This window comes from Anastrepha obliqua, chromosome 6, assembly GCF_027943255.1.
Source record: "Anastrepha obliqua isolate idAnaObli1 chromosome 6, idAnaObli1_1.0, whole genome shotgun sequence".
In the NCBI taxonomy this organism is placed as follows: Eukaryota; Metazoa; Arthropoda; class Insecta; order Diptera; family Tephritidae; genus Anastrepha; species Anastrepha obliqua.
The window spans coordinates 15064096-15083880 of record NC_072897.1 but is presented as its reverse complement, the minus strand read 5'-3'; the positions used below and the strand labels follow the sequence as shown (position 1 = coordinate 15083880).

The following is a 19785-nucleotide window of genomic DNA, read 5'->3' as shown; positions in this document are numbered from 1 at the left end:
CTTCTCTGTGAATATCTTGTCGATTATTTCTTTGACAACCTGGGAAATTTGCAAAATATCTCACTGGAGACTAACTAGTTACCTTCATAAACAGGTCTAAGTGGCTTATCCAGCTTAAATAGGGGAAGGAAGTGTCTTGTGTTAACTAACAACCTAACACAACTTAACCTAACAAACCTGAGCTAAGGCGGCTTCAGCCGCACTCATCCTCCATCTCGCCGAAAGAGAAGAGGATATTGTGCTCATCCAAGAATGATGGGTCGTAAAAGATCGGGTTTGCGGTTTGAACAATAAGGAATAAAAATTGGTCTATGCCACCGACAAAGGTAAACCAAGATCGTGCATATTTGTAAAGAAACTTATTAATGTATACTTATTGCTACAATTTAGTGAGGCGGATAACGTCATCATATCGGTGGAGTGGTGTGGAAGGACGATATGGCTTGCCTCCTCTTATATGATACACGACGCGGAGCAACCAACTTCATCACTACTCATAAGAGGAGCAGTTGAGGAAATATCAAGACGTGGTACCCCATTCATACTGGAAGCAGATGCTAATGCACATCATCATTTCTGGGGCAGTTCAGACACAAAAGCACACGGTGAGTACATTTAAGAATTCATTATGTGCAACAATCTTTATTGTAATATAGGTGATACCACTACTTTTGTAACAACTACGAGAAGGGAAGTTCTAGACATTACGTGCGTCAATGAACGAGGGGCGCAAATTTTAAAAGGCTGAAGAGGGTCTACAGACAACTCCTTCTCAGATCATAAGTACTTAATGTACCGAATGTATTACCAACTAAACGGTGCAAGCCGGTTGTAAACCGTAGACGCACAAACTGGGAGATGTTTGAAACCACATTAGCAAGCAGTCTCCCTGTCGCTACATACCAAATTAACTCCGAGCAACAGCTCTACTCAGCGGTTGATGAGCTGCGAGAAGAGGGAAACCGAAACCTCCATGGTGGTCCACTCATATAGCAGAACTTAGAAAAGAATGCAGAACTGTGTTTAACGAAGCGAGGAGAACTAACCCATGGAATGCCATAAGGGCAGCAAAAACAGCGTCTTGGAGAGACAACCGAGCTTCAAGAACGAGGTAAGATAATTTCCCATCCCAATGATCTGCAACAAAGATCTCTCAACAGACTTTTACTTTGGTGTAAAGTCGAGGATTAGAAGTAAGTCCGGAAAAAACGGATCTGATACTGTTTAGTAGGAAACATAAAACACCTGCTCTTAATCGAATATTTTTAAGAGAAAACCACTTAGAGTATTAGAAAGAAAGAAATATCTAGGACTTGTACTTGATAGGGAGTTAACTTGGGGGCTCACAGACGCAAGACAGAGTATAATACATTAGCTCTACACAGCAGTGGTTATGCTAATTCTCTACTATGGTATTTTAATATGGTGGAAGCTCCTTGAGAATGGTGTGAGCACCAAAGAACTTGAAAAGGTTCAAAGACTTGCATCCGTTCTTATAACCAGTGCGATGCCAACCACACCAAGCATTATAAGCGACTTCCGGTGGATCTGCAGGGAAGATATATCCCATGCGGTGCGCCAATAAAACTGAACACTATTAGTTATTTGTCAAACACAGATTACGGTCACGGTAAGATCCTAGCTGGTACTTTAGGGCTTTTCGGACTGGTGTACTATGCACCGCCTACACTTCCCATTACACCGTTCACGACCTTCCTTCCCTCAAGGGAAGAGTGGAACGGGACCGCGTAAGACAGGGCGAGTCCATCCATGTATACACAGATAGCTCAAAGTTCGAGGACAGGGTGGGCGGAGGTGTACAATCCGAACATCTGGGGATTTCCTTCAGCTTTCTACTCCCTGACTACTGTAGTGTCTTTTACGCTGAACTGATGGCAATAATGAAAGCCGCGACACTGGTACAGTGTGATGCGATATCCGGAAATGACATCTACATTTTCACGGATAGCCAAGCGGCAATAAAATCCTTCACAAAACAATCGACAACCTCCAAGGTAGCAATGAAACGCCGCACATCTCTTAACGAGATGGCTAGGTCATGTCACCTAAGAGTTGGATGGGTTCCTGGCCATCGCGACTTTGATGGTACCTGTAGAGCTGATGAACTAGCGAGACTCGGCCCCAAATTTACTGATGAGTACATAAACAATGACATAGGTATACCCTTACAAACATGTAAGCTACTTATCCTTCAAGAAATCGTAAGAACAGCGAACGAAAGATAGAGTAATAAGACCACCTGCAGAATCACCCGACCACTGTGGCCGACTCTCAATACTGTGAGAAAAGCACAAAATCTCTGCTAAGCCAAAATAAGCATATTCTTAGCACACTGATTTCAGTTATAACGCTGCATAATAGCTAGGCACGCCCAAAGGATGGATGTGCACACACATGATTTCTGCAGAAGTTGTATAGATGAGGAGGAGGAAGAGACAATCTCGCACCTACTGTGTCATTGTCGTGGTCTATCCAGAACTAGGTTTACTGTTCTAGGTAGACATTTTTTAATGAGTTGGGAGATCTGAGTTCTGTAGAAATCAGAGACATTCTAAAACTTCTGAAAAGCACACACTAGTTTGAAGAGGGATTGGGACAAAACTCTTCTCGCGACATCTCAATAGGCTATAAGCCTGAATGTGTCCCAAAGGACAATCGATTCAACATAACCTAACATTATTCAATATTAACTTCATCCGTTGAGTAAGTTATAGCATAGATTCGCAATCTCGAACAACAATTATTTTGTATGTAGGGTGTAAGTACTGGAAAGGCGACAAGTTGTAAAGTATACCCTGCAAACCAACGTTCACCAGTTTTTCCAATTTTACCACCACATTCACTCAATTTTTTCCAATAATACCCACCATCACATTTAATTCTGTTGTCATTTTTGATGGGTTATACATATATTTATCTCATAATTTTCGTGAATACTTATTAAACTTAACTATAGTGAGTGCGAAAGTGACAGCAAAAAACAAGTTGCAAATGCCAAATACAAAAAAGAATCGCGTTTAATTCTGTGAAAATCTGCAAGCGAAAAGGTAAGTTGAACAATTTTTATTAAATTTTCCAATTATATTTATATATATTTAAACTAATAAAATGTATTTTTATTTTCAGAAAAACGTATTCACAACGTAAGGAGGTAAATCAAAAGAAATTCAATTTCAATTAAAATCAAGAAAACAAAGCGGACATCTTTCTTTTGGTAAGTTTGCTCAACGTAAACAAATTCTTTTTCGCTTATAAAATGTGCAAAAGCATGACCAGTGCCGGTGGTCATAGCTTTTGCATCCATACATACACTGCGCAGTGTGTTTTGTGAGAAATAAGGGTTGAAAAGCAATTTGTTGCCCATACAGGATCAATGCGGGGATCCTAACCTCAAATACATACATATGTGTTTCTCATAGCTATGGGCAACAAATCTTTTCAATATGTCTAAAGAAAATTATTTAACTGTCTATTTTAATATACCCTTAGTCCGCTGCGTAGTGTATATTAATTAAATATGCAATATATGTATGTACATATATACTGCGAAGTAAAATTCTTATGCATGTACATACATACTTTGCATTCCATACACTGTATGTAAATATGCACGGTTGGTGCATGAAATATGTATAAAACCTCTAATTTAATCTTTTCCATTTTGTATTAATAACATCTTTTTTATACTATATAGGTACAGCAATATAAACGGCGATACAATCACGAAATTTAAAAGGGATCTGCATCTGACTCGGTAAATTTTAAATCAGTGAATGTGAAATGGAAGATATGGAAAGGCATGACCAGTGCGGTTGGTCATAGCTTTTGTTTATACGTGTGGCCAAGAAATGTGTCACAGGATCAGTGCGATTAATCCAAACCAAAAAGATGTGCATATGCCATAGTTAAAGAAGCCGATTGTTCGCATTATAAATTTCTATTTGTGGTTTGGTTAATAGCAATCGCCTGCGCAGTGTAAATAAATGAAAAAAATGTATGCACGTTTGTAGGATAAGAATAAAATTGTGATATATGTACATATATGTATGTAAGTATTTATATACACGAACGTGCATACACTTTTCCATTTATGCATAAGAAATATGCATATACATATAAGCAATTTGTGAAAAGTTGTGTATATCTACATACATATGTATATGTAAATAATCCATATTATTAAACTAATAAATCTTTTTTAACCTTAACTTGTAGCTCGTAAGCGATTTAATTAAAAGGGAGACGTGCAACATTTACCAACATACAACATTTACCAGCATCCAGCAAAGCTACCAGGGCAGATTCAGTAAGTATTTTGTAATTTTTTAATTGTGCGTTATTAGTCTGATATTATATCTTTCACATACATATGTATTTTTTCTAATTATTGAAATTTGTGTTTAATTTTTCTTACAGAACACTTAATACACACAGACTTACACGAAGCGGACGTATTTGTTAAGTATCGTAGTTAGAAAAATGAGTAAAAGAACGTTGTCTAATTTATTGGGAAAAGAAAAAAAAAAGTATGAAGAAAATGTAGCGAAATTTCGCAAACTAAATGAAAATGTTAACGTAGAAGGAAATGAAAACTTTCCCAACAGATTAGACGACGATGATTTTCCATCAACAAGTAGAGTAGCTTTGCAAAATTTAGAATATGAGATGACAGTGTGTTTTTTGAAGATTTAGATGTAGAAGATGTTGAGGTAGATAGTTATTCAGAGGATAGGGATAGTAATTTAGAAAATGCGTTCCTTCTGTCAACCTGGGCGGTTAGTAATAATATTCCTCAGAATAGCGTAGACGATTTGCTTAGGACTCTAAAACTTATCTGTGTAGAAGGTTTGCCACTGTCAGCTAGGTCTCTTTTAGGTACAAGTAGGCAAAAAGTTAATATTAAATTAATTCCAGGAGGTGAGTTTTTATATATAGGTATTCAGTTTTATTTATGGGGTGCAGAATTTAATGTATTGGAAAATTGTGAGGTAGTAAATATTGATATTGGGATAGATGGGTTAAAGTTATTTAAGAGTAGTAATAGGTGTCTTTGGCCGATTTTAGGATATGTCGTAGGTTCTAAGTTAGGCCCATTTACGATAGCGTGTTTTTCAGGGATGAGTAAGCCAGGTAGCGTTAATGATTTTTTGAGGGACTTTTGTGAGGAAGTAAGTTTTTTGAGGAAGAATGGGGTTAAGGTAGGTAGCAATCTAGTATGTAAGCCATTTAATATAAGATTATTTAGTTGTGACGCCCCCGCTCGTGCATTTGTTACAGGAGTTAAGTCGCATACGGCAAAGAACTCCTGTTCCAAATGCACGATCGAGGGCGTCTATACACAAAAAAGGGTAAGCTTCCCGAAGCAAGTTGGAAATTTAAGATCAGATAGTTCATTTAAAAATAGAATAGATTTAAGTTATCATAGTTTAGAATTTAAGCAAGCAGAAAGTTTGCTAGAATCTTTTAACTTTGGCATGGTTTCACAATTTCCTCTTGAACCCATGCATTTAGTAGATTTGGGTGTAACAAAAAAGTTGCTCCAGTTACTTATCAAGAAAGGCAACGTTACGAAAATAAATGAGAAGCTTTTGCTTCTTAACAGGTTCGTACCGTCTGAGTTTAGCCGGCTTAGCCGAGACCTTGACCAGATAAGTAATTGGAAGTCAACGGAATTCCGGCAGTTTTTATTATATACCGGGATATTTGTTTTGAAAAACTGCATTAATGAAGATTTATATTATCATTTTCTTTTACTATACGCCGGAATTCGATTTCTCTCTTGTGAGAAATCTTTTAACGTAGAATCGAATGTCGCCAATGAATTGTTAAAGGAATTTGTTGATTTGTTCGGAAATATTGATGGCGATCATCTAATAAGTTATAATGTTCACGGGTTGTTACACCTTTCGGATTGTGTTAGAGAATTTGGTCCTTTAGACAATTTTTCCACGTATAAATTTGAGAACTAAAGGGTGTTTTTTTAGAGGTTAGGTTTTCAAGTTGGCACTACTTTTTCCGTAGATGGTCTTTTTGACAGCTGTCACTTGATTTATGCTCAGTTTGGTTTGCCATTTCATAATGAATAGACTTACACCTGAACAACGTTTGCAAATCGTGCAAATTTATTACGAAAATAATGGTTCGTTTCGCGCGGTTCGAAAATAATGGTTTTTGTTCAGCGATGAAGCTCACTTTTGGTTGAATGGGTATGTCAATAAGCAAAATTGTCGCATCTGGAGTGAACATAATCCACAAGCCATTGCTGAGACGCCGTTACATCCTCAAAAAGTCACTGTTTGGTGTGCTCTATGGGCAGAGGGAATCATTGGTCCATATTTCTTTAAAAATGAAGCCGGCCATAATGTTACAGTCAATTAAGAGCGCTATAGAGAAATGATTAATGACTTTTTCGTGCCTGAATTGGACGATGTTGATGTGGACGACCTTTGGTTCCAACAAGACGGCGCTACATGCCATACAGCCAACGCAACAATCGATTTATTGAAGGAAACTTTTGGTGAGCGCATTATCTCGCGCCGTGGACCTGTGGCGTGGCCTCCAAGATCGTGCGATATAACACCGCTGGACTATTTCTTGTAGGGCTATGTGAAGTCGCTTGTCTACGCAGATAAGCCCGAGACGATTGGCGTCTTGGAAGAGAATATTCGGCGCGTTATTGCTGACATACGGCCCCAATTGCTGCAAAAAGTGGTCGAAAATTGGGCCTCTCGGCTGGAATTTATTCGAGCCAGCCGCGGCGGCCACTTGCCCGAAATCATTTTTAAAACATAATGGCAAACCCTTATCTTTATAATAAAGCTAAATTCTTGGCCATAACATTAAATTATATACGTTTTATTTCATCTTGAAAACCTAACCTCTAAAAAAAACACCCTTTACATGCAGCATTTAAAAAATAATAATTAATAAACCTAATAAAATTTTGCAGCAAATGTTTTTCAGAATATCGGAAAGATTAAAAATTTCAGATTCTAGCAAACTTTCTAAAAACGACCTTTTTATAATAGATTTTAACAAAGATAAAGATAGTTATTTTCAATGCAATAAGGGGCCCATTAAAATTGTTGGATTAGATAAGGAAACCAACAGTTTTAAAGCGCTCCTTATTTCTAATTTAGAAAATTATTTTATCGAGCCAGTAGAATCTATGTCAGGGCTAGGTATTTGTATAGGTGAAATATTAAGTAATGAAGTCCTAATTAGTCGTAGTGATATAAGTTATAAATATTTTTGTATAAATGATAGAAATAAGCTTATTCTTGTCCCCATTCTACATAATTTATTTCGTTCTTTTTTTTAAGTACAATGGAGGGCATTTTTTTTCCGGAGACCGAAATGATCTCTCCACCACGCTCGGGCCCCCTACTTTTACTTATAAATATAAAAATATATTAACAGAATTGTAAATACTTATATTCATACTTAAAACTAATTCCATTTTAGGGTCTGCCGTGCAGCGTAAGCGGTTTGCTGTATCGCAGCCCTACGAAAGGCGTACAGCAATCCCAAATTCCCCCAGCGCAACGGTATCCAACCATGCTACTGCGGTTCCAAGTAATTTTTTTTATATTTTAATAAATTTCAATTCTTACCATTATTTTTTTGCGAGGTTGTTAAAAAAAAAACACTTATTTCAGGTGAACCAGTTTCTCTGGCTTCGTTACAAAAGGAGCTGAGAGAAATGCGGAGCGATATCCGTGAATCACTGAGGGAAATAAAGACCACCTTAAGGGACCTAGAAAGTAAGGTGGAAAGAAATTTCAAGGACTTCGAAAAGAAGGTTATACAAGTATTTTATTGAAGTAATGAATAAAGTTATAAGCTCTTTATTATTTAGATGCCAGAAAGAGCGGAATGTCAGGTCCAGGGCCAGCTGATGAGGGAGGTGAAAGTGGTGATGACAAGAGTTCACCAGAGTATTGCGCGCATCACGGGAGATGCTCTGAGTCCTGAGTATATCAAGATTCAGAGTATGCTCCCAATAACATCGCAGGATGCGATTATTACTCTGGAGCAGCTCTTGAATACCAAGCCATACTCCGAAGCAATGGTAACTATTATTTCTACTATACAATATACACATGTGATCATGGTTGCTTGAGTTAAATTGTAACATCTAAGAATTATCCGTATAGCGTTTTTAAAATTTGCCGAAATAAGAGATTTCACAAATTTTGAGATACCTATTTCCACTCAAACAACTATGATTTACATAAAATTACGTACAATAGGGTGTTCAAAAGTATGGCTATTTGTAGAAATTGGAAAATTTATTTTAACTTAGAATATTTGTTTCAGAAGCATACATATGGATGTATACAAATCAAATAAGCTCAAAAAAATTTTAATAAATTAAATAACTTAATTTTATCTTTTCTAGCTAAATATTTTGCTGAAGCTGAGGGGTGCAAAAGAATGCATCAAAGGGGTGATGAAGCGCGTTTACTCCGATGCCTTGATGTTCCATTACAATTTTGAGGGGAAAGCCAACAATTCGGCGCTTTTGGGCCTCAAAAGTCTGGAACTCATTTTCGGTATTTACATTTTTTCGTTTATACCTTTTTTTTATATATATAACATGTTTTTTATGTATATCCAACAGATACATTTAATAGTACCCCGAAAAGCGAAGTCATCGCAGAAATTCGGAAAGCGGTACTAATGAGCCACAACCGGCATAAGCAAGTCGTTAGGAAACAAAAACAAAAAATGAATATTCAAAATAACAACTAAAACTAAATATTTCTAAAGCTAATTTTATTATGTCAAATTACTTTAATTCATGTTCATTTTCTAACACCAAAACCTAATTTTAGAATGTAAATATTATACTAATTTATGTATATAAAAACTAAAACGTAAACTTTTCTAATAACTAAACTAATTCATGTATATAAATAACTAAAACTAAAAAGTAAATTTGTCTAACACCAAACCTAATTTTACAATGTAAATATTACAATAAATAACTAATTAAAACTTAACGTAATTTTATAATGTAAATAGTAAACTAAAATAAATAGCTGTACATAAATAGAACATACTAAAAAAAATTATTATATATTGTATTAATTTTCTTTAGAAACTAAAAATTAACTAAATAAATATTAAAATTATTCATTAAATAAATAATATTCAATAAATAACCATTTGTATCAGTAATTTTGAAGGATTATTGTAATATATATATGATCCGTAAGTATTATCTACAAAATTACCCAGTTGAAGAGATTTTGTTAACTATATGTTAACAACGAAATTCACTTATTCATGAGATTCTGTTAGCTACATGTTAACAACGAAATTCACTAGTTTATGAAATTCTGTGAATTACATTTTCACAATAACATTCACCAGCTCAAAAGATTCTGTTCACTACATGTTAACAACGAAATTCACTAGTTTATGAAATTCTGTTAACTACATGTTCACAATAACATTCACCAGCCCAAAAGATTCTGTTCACTACATGTTAACAACGAAATTCACTAGTTCATGAAATTCTGTTCACCACATGTTAACAACAACATTCATGAGTTCAGAAGTTTTGTTCACTACATGTTACCAGAGAATGTTAATGCAATGAGAAGGTGCAAATGTTACTGTGAGCTTTTTTTAGTACAATTGAGATTTGAAAGATTCGTAATAAGGTCATTTAGCACACCGAGTTTATAGATACCTCACTGACTTTTGCCCACACAAAAATTAGAAACACCACACATCTTTCACCTCAACACACAACACATTTCTCACCTCGACATTAAACCAATTAAATTTGTACTATTTTTTTTTTTTTGAAATAATAAGCGAATACGTAAAACTTATTACATAATTTTTTTTTTCAATTATAATACATTAAAAAAAAAACGATTTTAAAAAATAAAATTTATAAAAACAAGTTTGCGCCGGGAATTGAACTCGAGTCTAACATGTGGCGAGGAAAAATAGGCGGTGCGTTTATTTCTTCGACTGCTTATTTTTTTACCATTTTGTTACTTTTGATATGATAAGCGGATACATAAAATTTATTACAAATTTTTTTACGATTACATTAAAAAAAAAACGATTTAAAAAAAAAAAAATTATAAAAAAAGTTTGAGCCGGGAATGGAACTCGAGTTTAACATGTGGCGAGGAAAAATAGGCGGTGCGTTTATTTCTTCGACTGCTTATTATTTTACCATTTTGTTACTTTTGAAATGATAAGCGGATACATAAAATTTATTACAAATTTTTTTACGATTACATTAAAAAAAAAATTTAAAAACGAAAAAAAAAAAATTTCCACCGAGAATTGATGGCGAGTCACGTGGGGAGGATAAATACGCAGAGCGTTTATTTCTGCGCCTGCGTTGTGAACAAAAGGTTTTGTGCATGCGCGCGACGCGAATAAATTTTAATAAAGTTCTGAAAGTAATTCATGAAGTTTTTCATTACATACATTCAAAAATGAACGTATACTTTATATGTAAATAAATGATGGTATATGATAATATACATAAGTACATAATATGTATGTACATGTCAATAAGAGGTATTTGCATTCAGAAAAAAAGAATGGTTTAAGATAAATCAACACTTATTTTATATTGTATGTCAATTTATAGTTTATGTATTCGACAGCATTTACATACATATGTATGTATGTACATTTGTATATGAAAAACAATAATGCACAAGCGCAAGAACATCATATCACATATGCAAAGTATGCCCAAATAACCTTGACTTATGTACATATGTACACATGTCACAGCACATCACATTCTTACAAGAAATCAAATACACATACGCACTAGTGAACGAGTTTCTTCCTAACAAGTGCAAAAACAATTCTGCTCTATGTATGTATATATACCCACTTTATGCCCTAGCATATATGTATACATATACGAGTATACCTACTTGCCTTCTAAACTTCCTACAAAATAATTGTATTCATATGTTACAACATCCATGCACGTTCATACATTCATGCATATATGCGCGAGCACAGCGCTCCCTTCTTGCTTCCGTGTACTTTTGTCTTTCACCAGTCGATATTCCTAATATTATACTTACAAAAACACAATACTTTGATAGACGCAAAAGCAACAGCAAGCGCAACGCGATGGCCGCTTTGCCACCACACATTCTAAAATGTTCTAGAACACAACAAAAACACATACCTCACATGCGCATGTCGCCCAAAGCTAAAATCTAAGCCTAGCGACTACAAAAACAAAATACATTCGTAGACGCAGTCGCAGCGGCCATGATTCTATCAGCGACGGCGCTGACAATTTAGAACAAAAACAAAAAGTTCATTCATAAGTTCGAGCTCATATTTCAATTTCATTCATAAAACGAGCCGCCCATATGCCAATTTTCGCGACCATTCGAAAATAGTCAATATTGGAATATTTCGCGTGGAATTATTTGCCAATATTTGATAAATCTTAAATTGTTGTCATGTCGAGTGGCCGCGGCTCCGTATGTATGTATGCACCCTTATATGTATGTAAATATGTCTTCTAACTGTGCGACAGTCGCGAGTTAATGCGACTTCCAGCGAATCACACATTGCTGTCCGCAAAGCCGCATATATGTACCTTATGATCAGAAAGTACCGGGAATGTTTAAATTAAACAAAACAGAGTTAAATTTAAGGCAAATTTATAGTATCTCCTTCAAAATATGACCCGTCTGAAGCAACACACATGTGCCAACGTTTAACCCAGTCCTCCAAACACCCCCGGCAGGCCGATTTGTATTCTCTTTGATCAGTGCGAGGGCGCGTTATCATCATGCAAAATCTGAGAATTGTTTGCTCACATTTACGGCGGTTTGCAACACACAGCATCTCTCTAAGGTTTCAAAACGGATAAATAATATTCTTTATTGTCTGTCTGGCCCGATGGAAGGTACTCATGGTGGACTATGCCTTCGCAATCGAAGAAAACAGTAAACATCACCTTCCCGGTTCTTTTTGCTCATAGGGTATACATATCCCATCTTTTCACTGACGACAAGAAGACGGTCGCAGTTGTTGTTTTTTATATGCATACATTTTGCGTTCGTTGAAGGTTTGTATATATTTGTATACATATGCGTGTATGCGCGTTTGACTTTCTGGATGCATCCATGGATATTAGAATATTTTCTCATCAATATGTGTATGTAAGCAGTTCAGATTTGACTGAAGAGATTAAATATAGGAATGCATATTCATATGATTGCCATTATGGCTGTTTTACATATAAATTAATTCAAATGAAGTATTAATAATGTTATATAGAAAATAAATTTATAAAAAACAGGTATTAGAAAAGCTGAATACGCTATTTTAAATCAATTCTAATTAAACCAAATATAAGAAATGAAATAAAAATATCGAACAAAGAAAAGTTGGTACAGGATTTGAACCTGAATCAAATGTGGGACGATGTACTGCATACACGACACGTCTTTCACGATTGCGCTAATCTACAATTATTAATGATCTTTTCTAAATCACTCATTTATTCGATTCGCAGTTTTATATGCACATATTCTGCGTTAGTTGAAAGTTTGTATGCGTAATTATATGAATATGCATGTGTGTATGCGCGTTTGGCTTTCTGGACGGATATTAGAATGATATTTTCTCATCAATATAATTTGGATTTGATAAAATAGATTATAGATATATGTACATATTTTCTGTTTTGATTGATTTATATAAAAGTCAGGTCATATCCAGTATGAACTATTTTATACCGAAAAGAAATTTCCATTTATAAAATACAAAAAAAAAACAGTATTTTAAAGAAATTTTAATTAAAATAAACTCAAACTTTTTACCAAACTTTCCTGGTTTGAATTGTAAAAAAAAAATGTGTAAGAAAAAAAAATGTCTTCAGGACTTGAACCTGAATTATATACGTGCCAAAAAACAAAACGAATAATTCCGCCGACTTTAGCTTCTGCACCACAAACTAACTGCCGCGCGGTCTTCTTAATCGCAAATTTATTCGCTTCGATTTCCTTAGTAGTGTGCCGAAAAATCTTATGAACTTCCTCAGTAGTTTGGTAAACGCAGAAAATATCTGCTTATACATACGAGTATGCACTTGTATCAGAGAATGTTAATGCAATGAGAAGGAGCAAATGTTAAATGAGCTTTTTTCGAGTTCTAATTTGTAGATTCAAACTAAGGTAATTTCAAATTCAACTTTCCTCACGAGGTGGGAATTGCAAATATTTACCACGCGAGTGACGCGAGTGGAGGGTTTCTATATTTACTTACCACGCTAGGACAGGAATTCAGATATTTTCTGCGTTTACCAAACTACTGAGGAAGTTCATAAGATTTTTCGGCACACTACTAAGGAAATCGAAGCGAATAAATTTGCGATTAAGAAGGCCGCGCGGCAGTTAGTTTGTGGTGCAGAATCTAAAGTCGGCGGAATTATTAGTTTTGTTTTTTGGCACGTATTTAATTCAAGTTCAAGTCCTGAAGTCATATTTTTTTTTCTTGCACATTTTTTTTACAATTCAAACCAGGAAAGTTTGGTAAAATTTTTGAGTTTATTTTAATTAAAATTTCTTTAAAATACTGTTTTTTTTGTATTTCATAAATTTCTTTTCGGTATTAAATGTGAACTATGACCTGATTTTTATATAAATCAATCAAAACAGAAAATATGTACATATGTCTTTAATCTCTTTCATCAAATCCAAATTATATTGATGAGAAAATATCATTCTAATATCCGTCCAGAAAGCCAAACGCGCATACACAGATACATATGCATATAATTACGCATACAAACTTTCAACTAACGCAGAATATGTGCATATAAAACTGCGAATCGAATAAATGAGTGATTTAGAAAAGTTCATTATTAATTGTAGTTTAACGCAATCGTGAAAGACGTGTCGTGTATGCAGTACATCGTCCCACATTTGATTCAGGTTCAAATCCTGTACCAACTTTTCTTTGTTCGATATTTTTATTTCATTTCTTATATTTGGTTTAATTAGAATTGATTTAAAATAGCGTATTCAGCTTTTCTAATACCTGTTTTTTATAAATTTATTTTCTATATAACATTATTAATACTTCATTTGAATTAATTTATATGTAAAACAGCCATAATGGCAATCATATGAATATGCATTCCTATATTTAATCTCTTCAGTCAAATCTGAACTGCTTACATACACATATTGATGAGAAAATATTCTAATATCCATGGATGCATCCAGAAAGTCAAACGCGCATACACGCATATGTATACAAATATATACAAACCTTCAACGAACGCAAAATGTATGCATATAAAAAACAACAACTGCGACCGTCTTCTTGTCGTCAGTGAAAAGATGGGATATGTATACCCTATGAGCAAAAAGAACCGGGAAGGTGATGTTTACTATTTTCTTCGATTGCGAAGGCATAGTCCACCATGAGTACCTTCCATCGGGCCAGACAGACAATAAAGAATATTATTTATCCGTTTTGAAACCTTAGAGAGATGCTGTGTGTTGCAAACCGCCGGAAATGTGAGCAAACAATTCTCAGATTTTGCATGATGATAACGCGCCCTCGCACTGATCAAAGAGAATACAAATCGGCCTGCCGGGGGTGTTTGGAGGACTGGGTTAAACGTTGGCACATGTGTGTTGCTTCAGACGGGTCATATTTTGAAGGAGATACTATAAATTTGCCTTAAATTTAACTCTGTTTTGTTTAATTTAAACATTCCCGGTACTTTCTGATCATAAGGTACATATATGCGGCTTTGCGGACAGCAATGTGTGATTCGCTGGAAGTCGCATTAACTCGCGACTGTCGCACAGTTAGAAGACATATTTACATACATATAAGGGTGCATACATACATACGGAGCCGCGGCCACTTGACATGACAAAAATTTAAGATTTATCAAATATTGGCAAATAATTCCACGCGAAATATTCCAATATTGACTATTTTCGAATGGTCGCGAAAATTGGCATATGGGCGGCTCGTTTTATGAATGAAATTGAAATATGAGCTCGAACTTATGAATGAACTTTTTGTTTTTGTTCTAAATTGTCAGCGCCGTCGCTGATAGAATCATGGCCGCTGCGACTGCGTCTACGAATGTATTTTGTTTTTGTAGTCGCCAGGCTTAGATTTTAGCTTTGGGCGACATGCGCATGTGAGGTATGTGTTTTTGTTGTGTTCTAGAACATTTTAGAATGTGTGGTGGCAAAGCGGCCATCGCGTTGCGCTTGCTGTTGCTTTTGCGTCTATCAAAGTATTGTGTTTTTGTAAGTATAATATTAGGAATATCGACTGGTGAAAGACAAAAGTACACGGAAGCAAGAAGGGAGCGCTGTGCTCGCGCATATATGCATGAATGTATGAACGTGCATGGATGTTGTAACATATGAATACAATTATTTTGTAGGAAGTTTAGAAGGCAAGTAGGTATACTCGTATATGTATACATATATGCTAGGGCATAAAGTGGGTATATATACATACATAGAGCAGAATTGTTTTTGCACTTGTTAGGAAGAAACTCGTTCACTAGTGCGTATGTGTATTTGATTTCTGGTAAGAATGTGATGTGCTGTGACATGTGTACATATGTACATAAGTCAAGGTTATTTGGGCATACTTTGCATATGTGATATGATGTTCTTGCGCTTGTGCATTATTGTTTTTCATATACAAATGTACATACATACATATGTATGTAAATGCTGTCGAATACATAAACTATAAATTGACATACAATATAAAATAAGTGTTGATTTATCTTAAACCATTCTTTTTTTCTGAATGCAAATACCTCTTATTGACATGTACATACATATTATGTACTTATGTATATAATCATATACCATCATTTATTTACATATAAAGTATACGTTCATTTTTGAATGTATGTAATGAAAAACTTCATGAATTACTTTCAGAACTTTATTAAAATTTATTCGCGTCGCGCGCATGCACGAAACCTTTTGTTCACAACGCAGGCGCAGAAATAAACGCTCTGCGTATTTATCCTCCCCACGTGACTCGCCATCAATTCTCGGTGGAAATTTTTTTTTTTTCGTTTTTAAATTTTTTTTTAATGTAATCGTAAAAAAATTTGTAATAAATTTTATGTATCCGCTTATCATTTCAGAAGTAACAAAATGGTAAAATAATAAGCAGTCGAAGAAATAAACGCACCGCCTATTTTTCCTCGCCACATGTTAAACTCGAGTTCCATTCCCGGCTCAAACTTTTTTTATAATTTTTTTTTTTTTTAAATCGTTTTTTTTTTTAATGTAATCGTAAAAAAATTTGTAATAAATTTTATGTATCCGCTTATCATTTCAAAAGTAACAAAATGGTAAAAAAATAAACAGTCGAAGAAATAAACGCACCGCCTATTTTTCCTCGCCACATGTTAGACTCGAGTTCAATTCCCGGCGCAAACTTGTTTTTATAAATTTTATTTTTTAAAATCGTTTTTTTTTTTAATGTATTATAATTGAAAAAAAAATTATGTAATAAATTTTACGTATTCGCTTATTATTTCAAATATACGAAAATAGTAAAAATTTAATTGGTTTAATGTCGAGGTGAGAAATGTGTTGTGTGTTGAGGTGAAAGATGTGTGGTGTTTCTAATTTTTGTGTGGGCAAAAGTCAGTGAGGTATCTATAAACTCGGTGTGCTAAATGGCCTTATTACGAATCTTTCAAATCTCAATTGTACTAAAAAAAGCTCACAGTAACATTTGCACCTTCTCATTGCATTAACATTCTCTGCTTGTATGGTAATTATTACCACAACATTGCCAATGCATCAAATATTATTAAGAGAAAATTTATACTAATACATATGTATGTATGTACGTTTCATTTGTTTACAATGTACATACGTTTACCTTGTGCTTGCTTAGTGCTTGGGCGGAGACAAATCGACACGGCACGTGCATCTTGTATGATTTCCCTTTTCTCATCTTTTCACTCGACCAACCGAATCGATATGGCCGTTTGATGAAATTCGTTATTAGACTTCTTTGCTGTTGTAGTTGTGGCTTAACTATTAATATCTTCTGGCTCATTTTTAGGTATGCTTACAGTAGCTCTATCCTGCTGGTGGGGCAGTATGATCATGGTAATGGTAATGGTTGTACGGGTTAGGCTAAGGCCTTTATGCACTGCGAACAGATTGATCTATTGTGAGCCCGTAATAACTTAATTATAATTATTTAGTATACCGAGGAATCGAACCAGCTCCTTAGGAGGAGCAATTGTAGTTCTTCCTCCTCTAGTAGGTACGAGCCCAGGATTCTGTGTCTCCTGTAGCCGAATGCCTCACAGTTGGTAATTAAGTGTTCCATAGACCCCTCTTCATCCCAGGAGAACCTGCTAATCTTGTACTAGATAATCCTATTGTGTTTAAGTGTTTATTACAGGCAAAGTGACCTTAAATGCTCAACAGAGTAATCTCAGGCCCTTTTTTTGACGTGATAACGTCTTACAATTCGATTTAACAGGCTGCACGCACGAAAAAATGTGTCAGTACCTTGCTCATTAGTGTTACCTTGCTCATTAGTGTTACCTTGCTCATGTGTAGTTACCTTGCTCATTGCCGTTACCTTGCTCATTTGTCGTTACCTTGCTCATTGCATTGCATGAACTGCAAGCGAAAGCTCGGAACGAACGACAAAGCAAACAAAGCAAACGAACGGCAACGTTCGACATCTTGCTCTCTCCTACTTAAGTGAGCGTATATATGTATGTATATGCGCATATGTACATATATAAATTCACGTATTTGTATTTGCATATGCCTTCTTATTGATTATTATTAATTTGATTCACTTGAAGAATTTAAAATAAAACCAAGTTTGTTAATAATACCTGTTGTTTTAATGTTATTATTATTAATTTTTTTATTATATATGAAGGAAAAAATGTATGGTAATATTTACCATATACCTTATAAGATATGTTGTCTATACTAATATTATAAAGAAGAAAACTTTGTTTGTTTGTACTGAAGAGGCTCAAAAACTACTGGACCGATTTTAAAAATTCTTTCACCATTCGAAAGCTACATCCTCCACGAGTAACATGGAATATATTTTATTTTGGAAATAGGGCTCGAGATATAGGTCAAAACGTGGACCCGGGTAACCTTCAGATGTGTATGTACAATATGGGTATCAAATGGAAGCTGTTGGTGAATGCTTTAGTCCAGAGTATTTTTCATGCCGCTCCGTGACTAGGGTCTCGAGATAGAGACCAAAACGTGGACCCTAGAATGTGTCTGTACAATATGGATATCAAATTGAAGCTGTTGGTGAATGCTTTAGTACAGAGTATTTTTCATGCCGCTCCGTGACTGGGGTCTCGAGATATAGGTCAAAACGTGGACCCGGGTAACCTTTGGTTGTTTATGTACAATATGGGTATCAAATGAAAGCTGTTGATAAGTGCTTTAACACGGGGTAATTTTCATACCTATTGATGACTAGGGTCTGGAAATATATGCCAAAACGTGGACCCGCCGTGTCTTTGCACCGAATTAAACCAAACTTACACACATTGTTAAGGAGGTATTGAAGATGGTTTCCGTATAGTTTGGATACCTATTGGTAGACAGGGTCTCGAGATATAGGTCAAAACGTGGACCCGGGTAACCTTCGGATGTGTATGTACAATATGGGTATCAAATGGAAGCTGTTGGTGAATGCTTTAGTTCAGAGTATTTCCATCCGCTCCGTGACTAGGGTCTCGAGATAGAGACCAAAACGTGGACCCTAGAATGTGTTTGTACAATATTGATATCAAATGAAAGCTGTTGATAAGTGCTTTAATACGGGGTAATTTTCATACCTATTGATGACTAGGGTCTCGAAATATATGCCAAAACGTGGACCCGCCGTGTCTTTGAACCGAATTAAACCAAACTTACACACATTGTTAAGTAGGTATTGAAGATGATTTCCGTATAGTTTGAATACCTATTGGTAGATAGGGTCTCGAGATATAGGTCAAAACGTGGACCCAGGTAACCTTTGGTTGTGTATGTACAATATGGGTATCAAATGAAAGCTGTTGATAAGTGCTTTAATACGGGGTAATTTGTTATGTTATGTTATGTTATGTTATGTTATGTTATATTATGTTATGTTATGTTATGTTATGTTATGTTATGTTTTGTTATGTTATGTTATGTTATGTTATGTTATGTTATGTTATGTTATGTTATGTTATGTTATGTTATGTTATGTTATTTTATGTTATGTTATGTTATGTTATGTTATGTTATGTTATGTTATGTTATGTTATGTTATGTTATTTTATGTTATGTTATGTTATGTTATGTTATGTTATGTTATGTTATGTTATGTTATGTTATGTTATGTTATGTTATGTTATGTTAATGTTAATTCATTCTCTATATCCATACAAAAGATCTATCAAACAAACAAAATTAAAATTTTCTTTTGAAAAACGCAACCATTCAATCAGTATTTTCTTATGACGTTATCACGTTAAACTATCGTCAGTAAACCGACTTTACAGACAACCTCTTTTTTTAGGGTTAGAACAGATTTTGCTCTGTTGGCATTGAAGTTCAAAAACTTTTTGGAGTGATTAAGGCCGCTTGCGCCGTTCCAGTGTTCCCTGTTTTTAGTTTGGACCCATTCTTTGGTTTCCTGTTCTATATTATTATTTGGTTTCCTGTTTTATATTAAAGCCGAAAAATGGACCAACCCAAT

The 19785-nt window shown here is 34.9% G+C and overlaps 2 protein-coding genes across 2 annotated transcripts; both read left to right on the top strand.

Moving 5' to 3' along the window:
* The first annotated feature begins 457 nt into the window (after positions 1–457).
* LOC129250153 (uncharacterized) lies at positions 458–6747 on the top strand. The gene is made up of 2 exons (XM_054889797.1): positions 458–605; positions 4687–6747. The coding sequence occupies exons 1-2, from the start codon at positions 458–460 to the stop codon at positions 5988–5990; spliced, it is 1452 nt and encodes a 483-aa protein (XP_054745772.1). The 3' UTR covers positions 5991–6747.
* A 442-nt stretch (positions 6748–7189) lies between these two features.
* LOC129250152 (uncharacterized) lies at positions 7190–8865 on the top strand. The gene is made up of 7 exons (XM_054889796.1): positions 7190–7202; positions 7486–7596; positions 7680–7831; positions 7880–8092; positions 8423–8576; positions 8645–8723; positions 8859–8865. The coding sequence occupies exons 1-7, from the start codon at positions 7190–7192 to the stop codon at positions 8863–8865; spliced, it is 729 nt and encodes a 242-aa protein (XP_054745771.1).
* The last annotated feature ends 10920 nt before the right edge of the window (positions 8866–19785 follow it).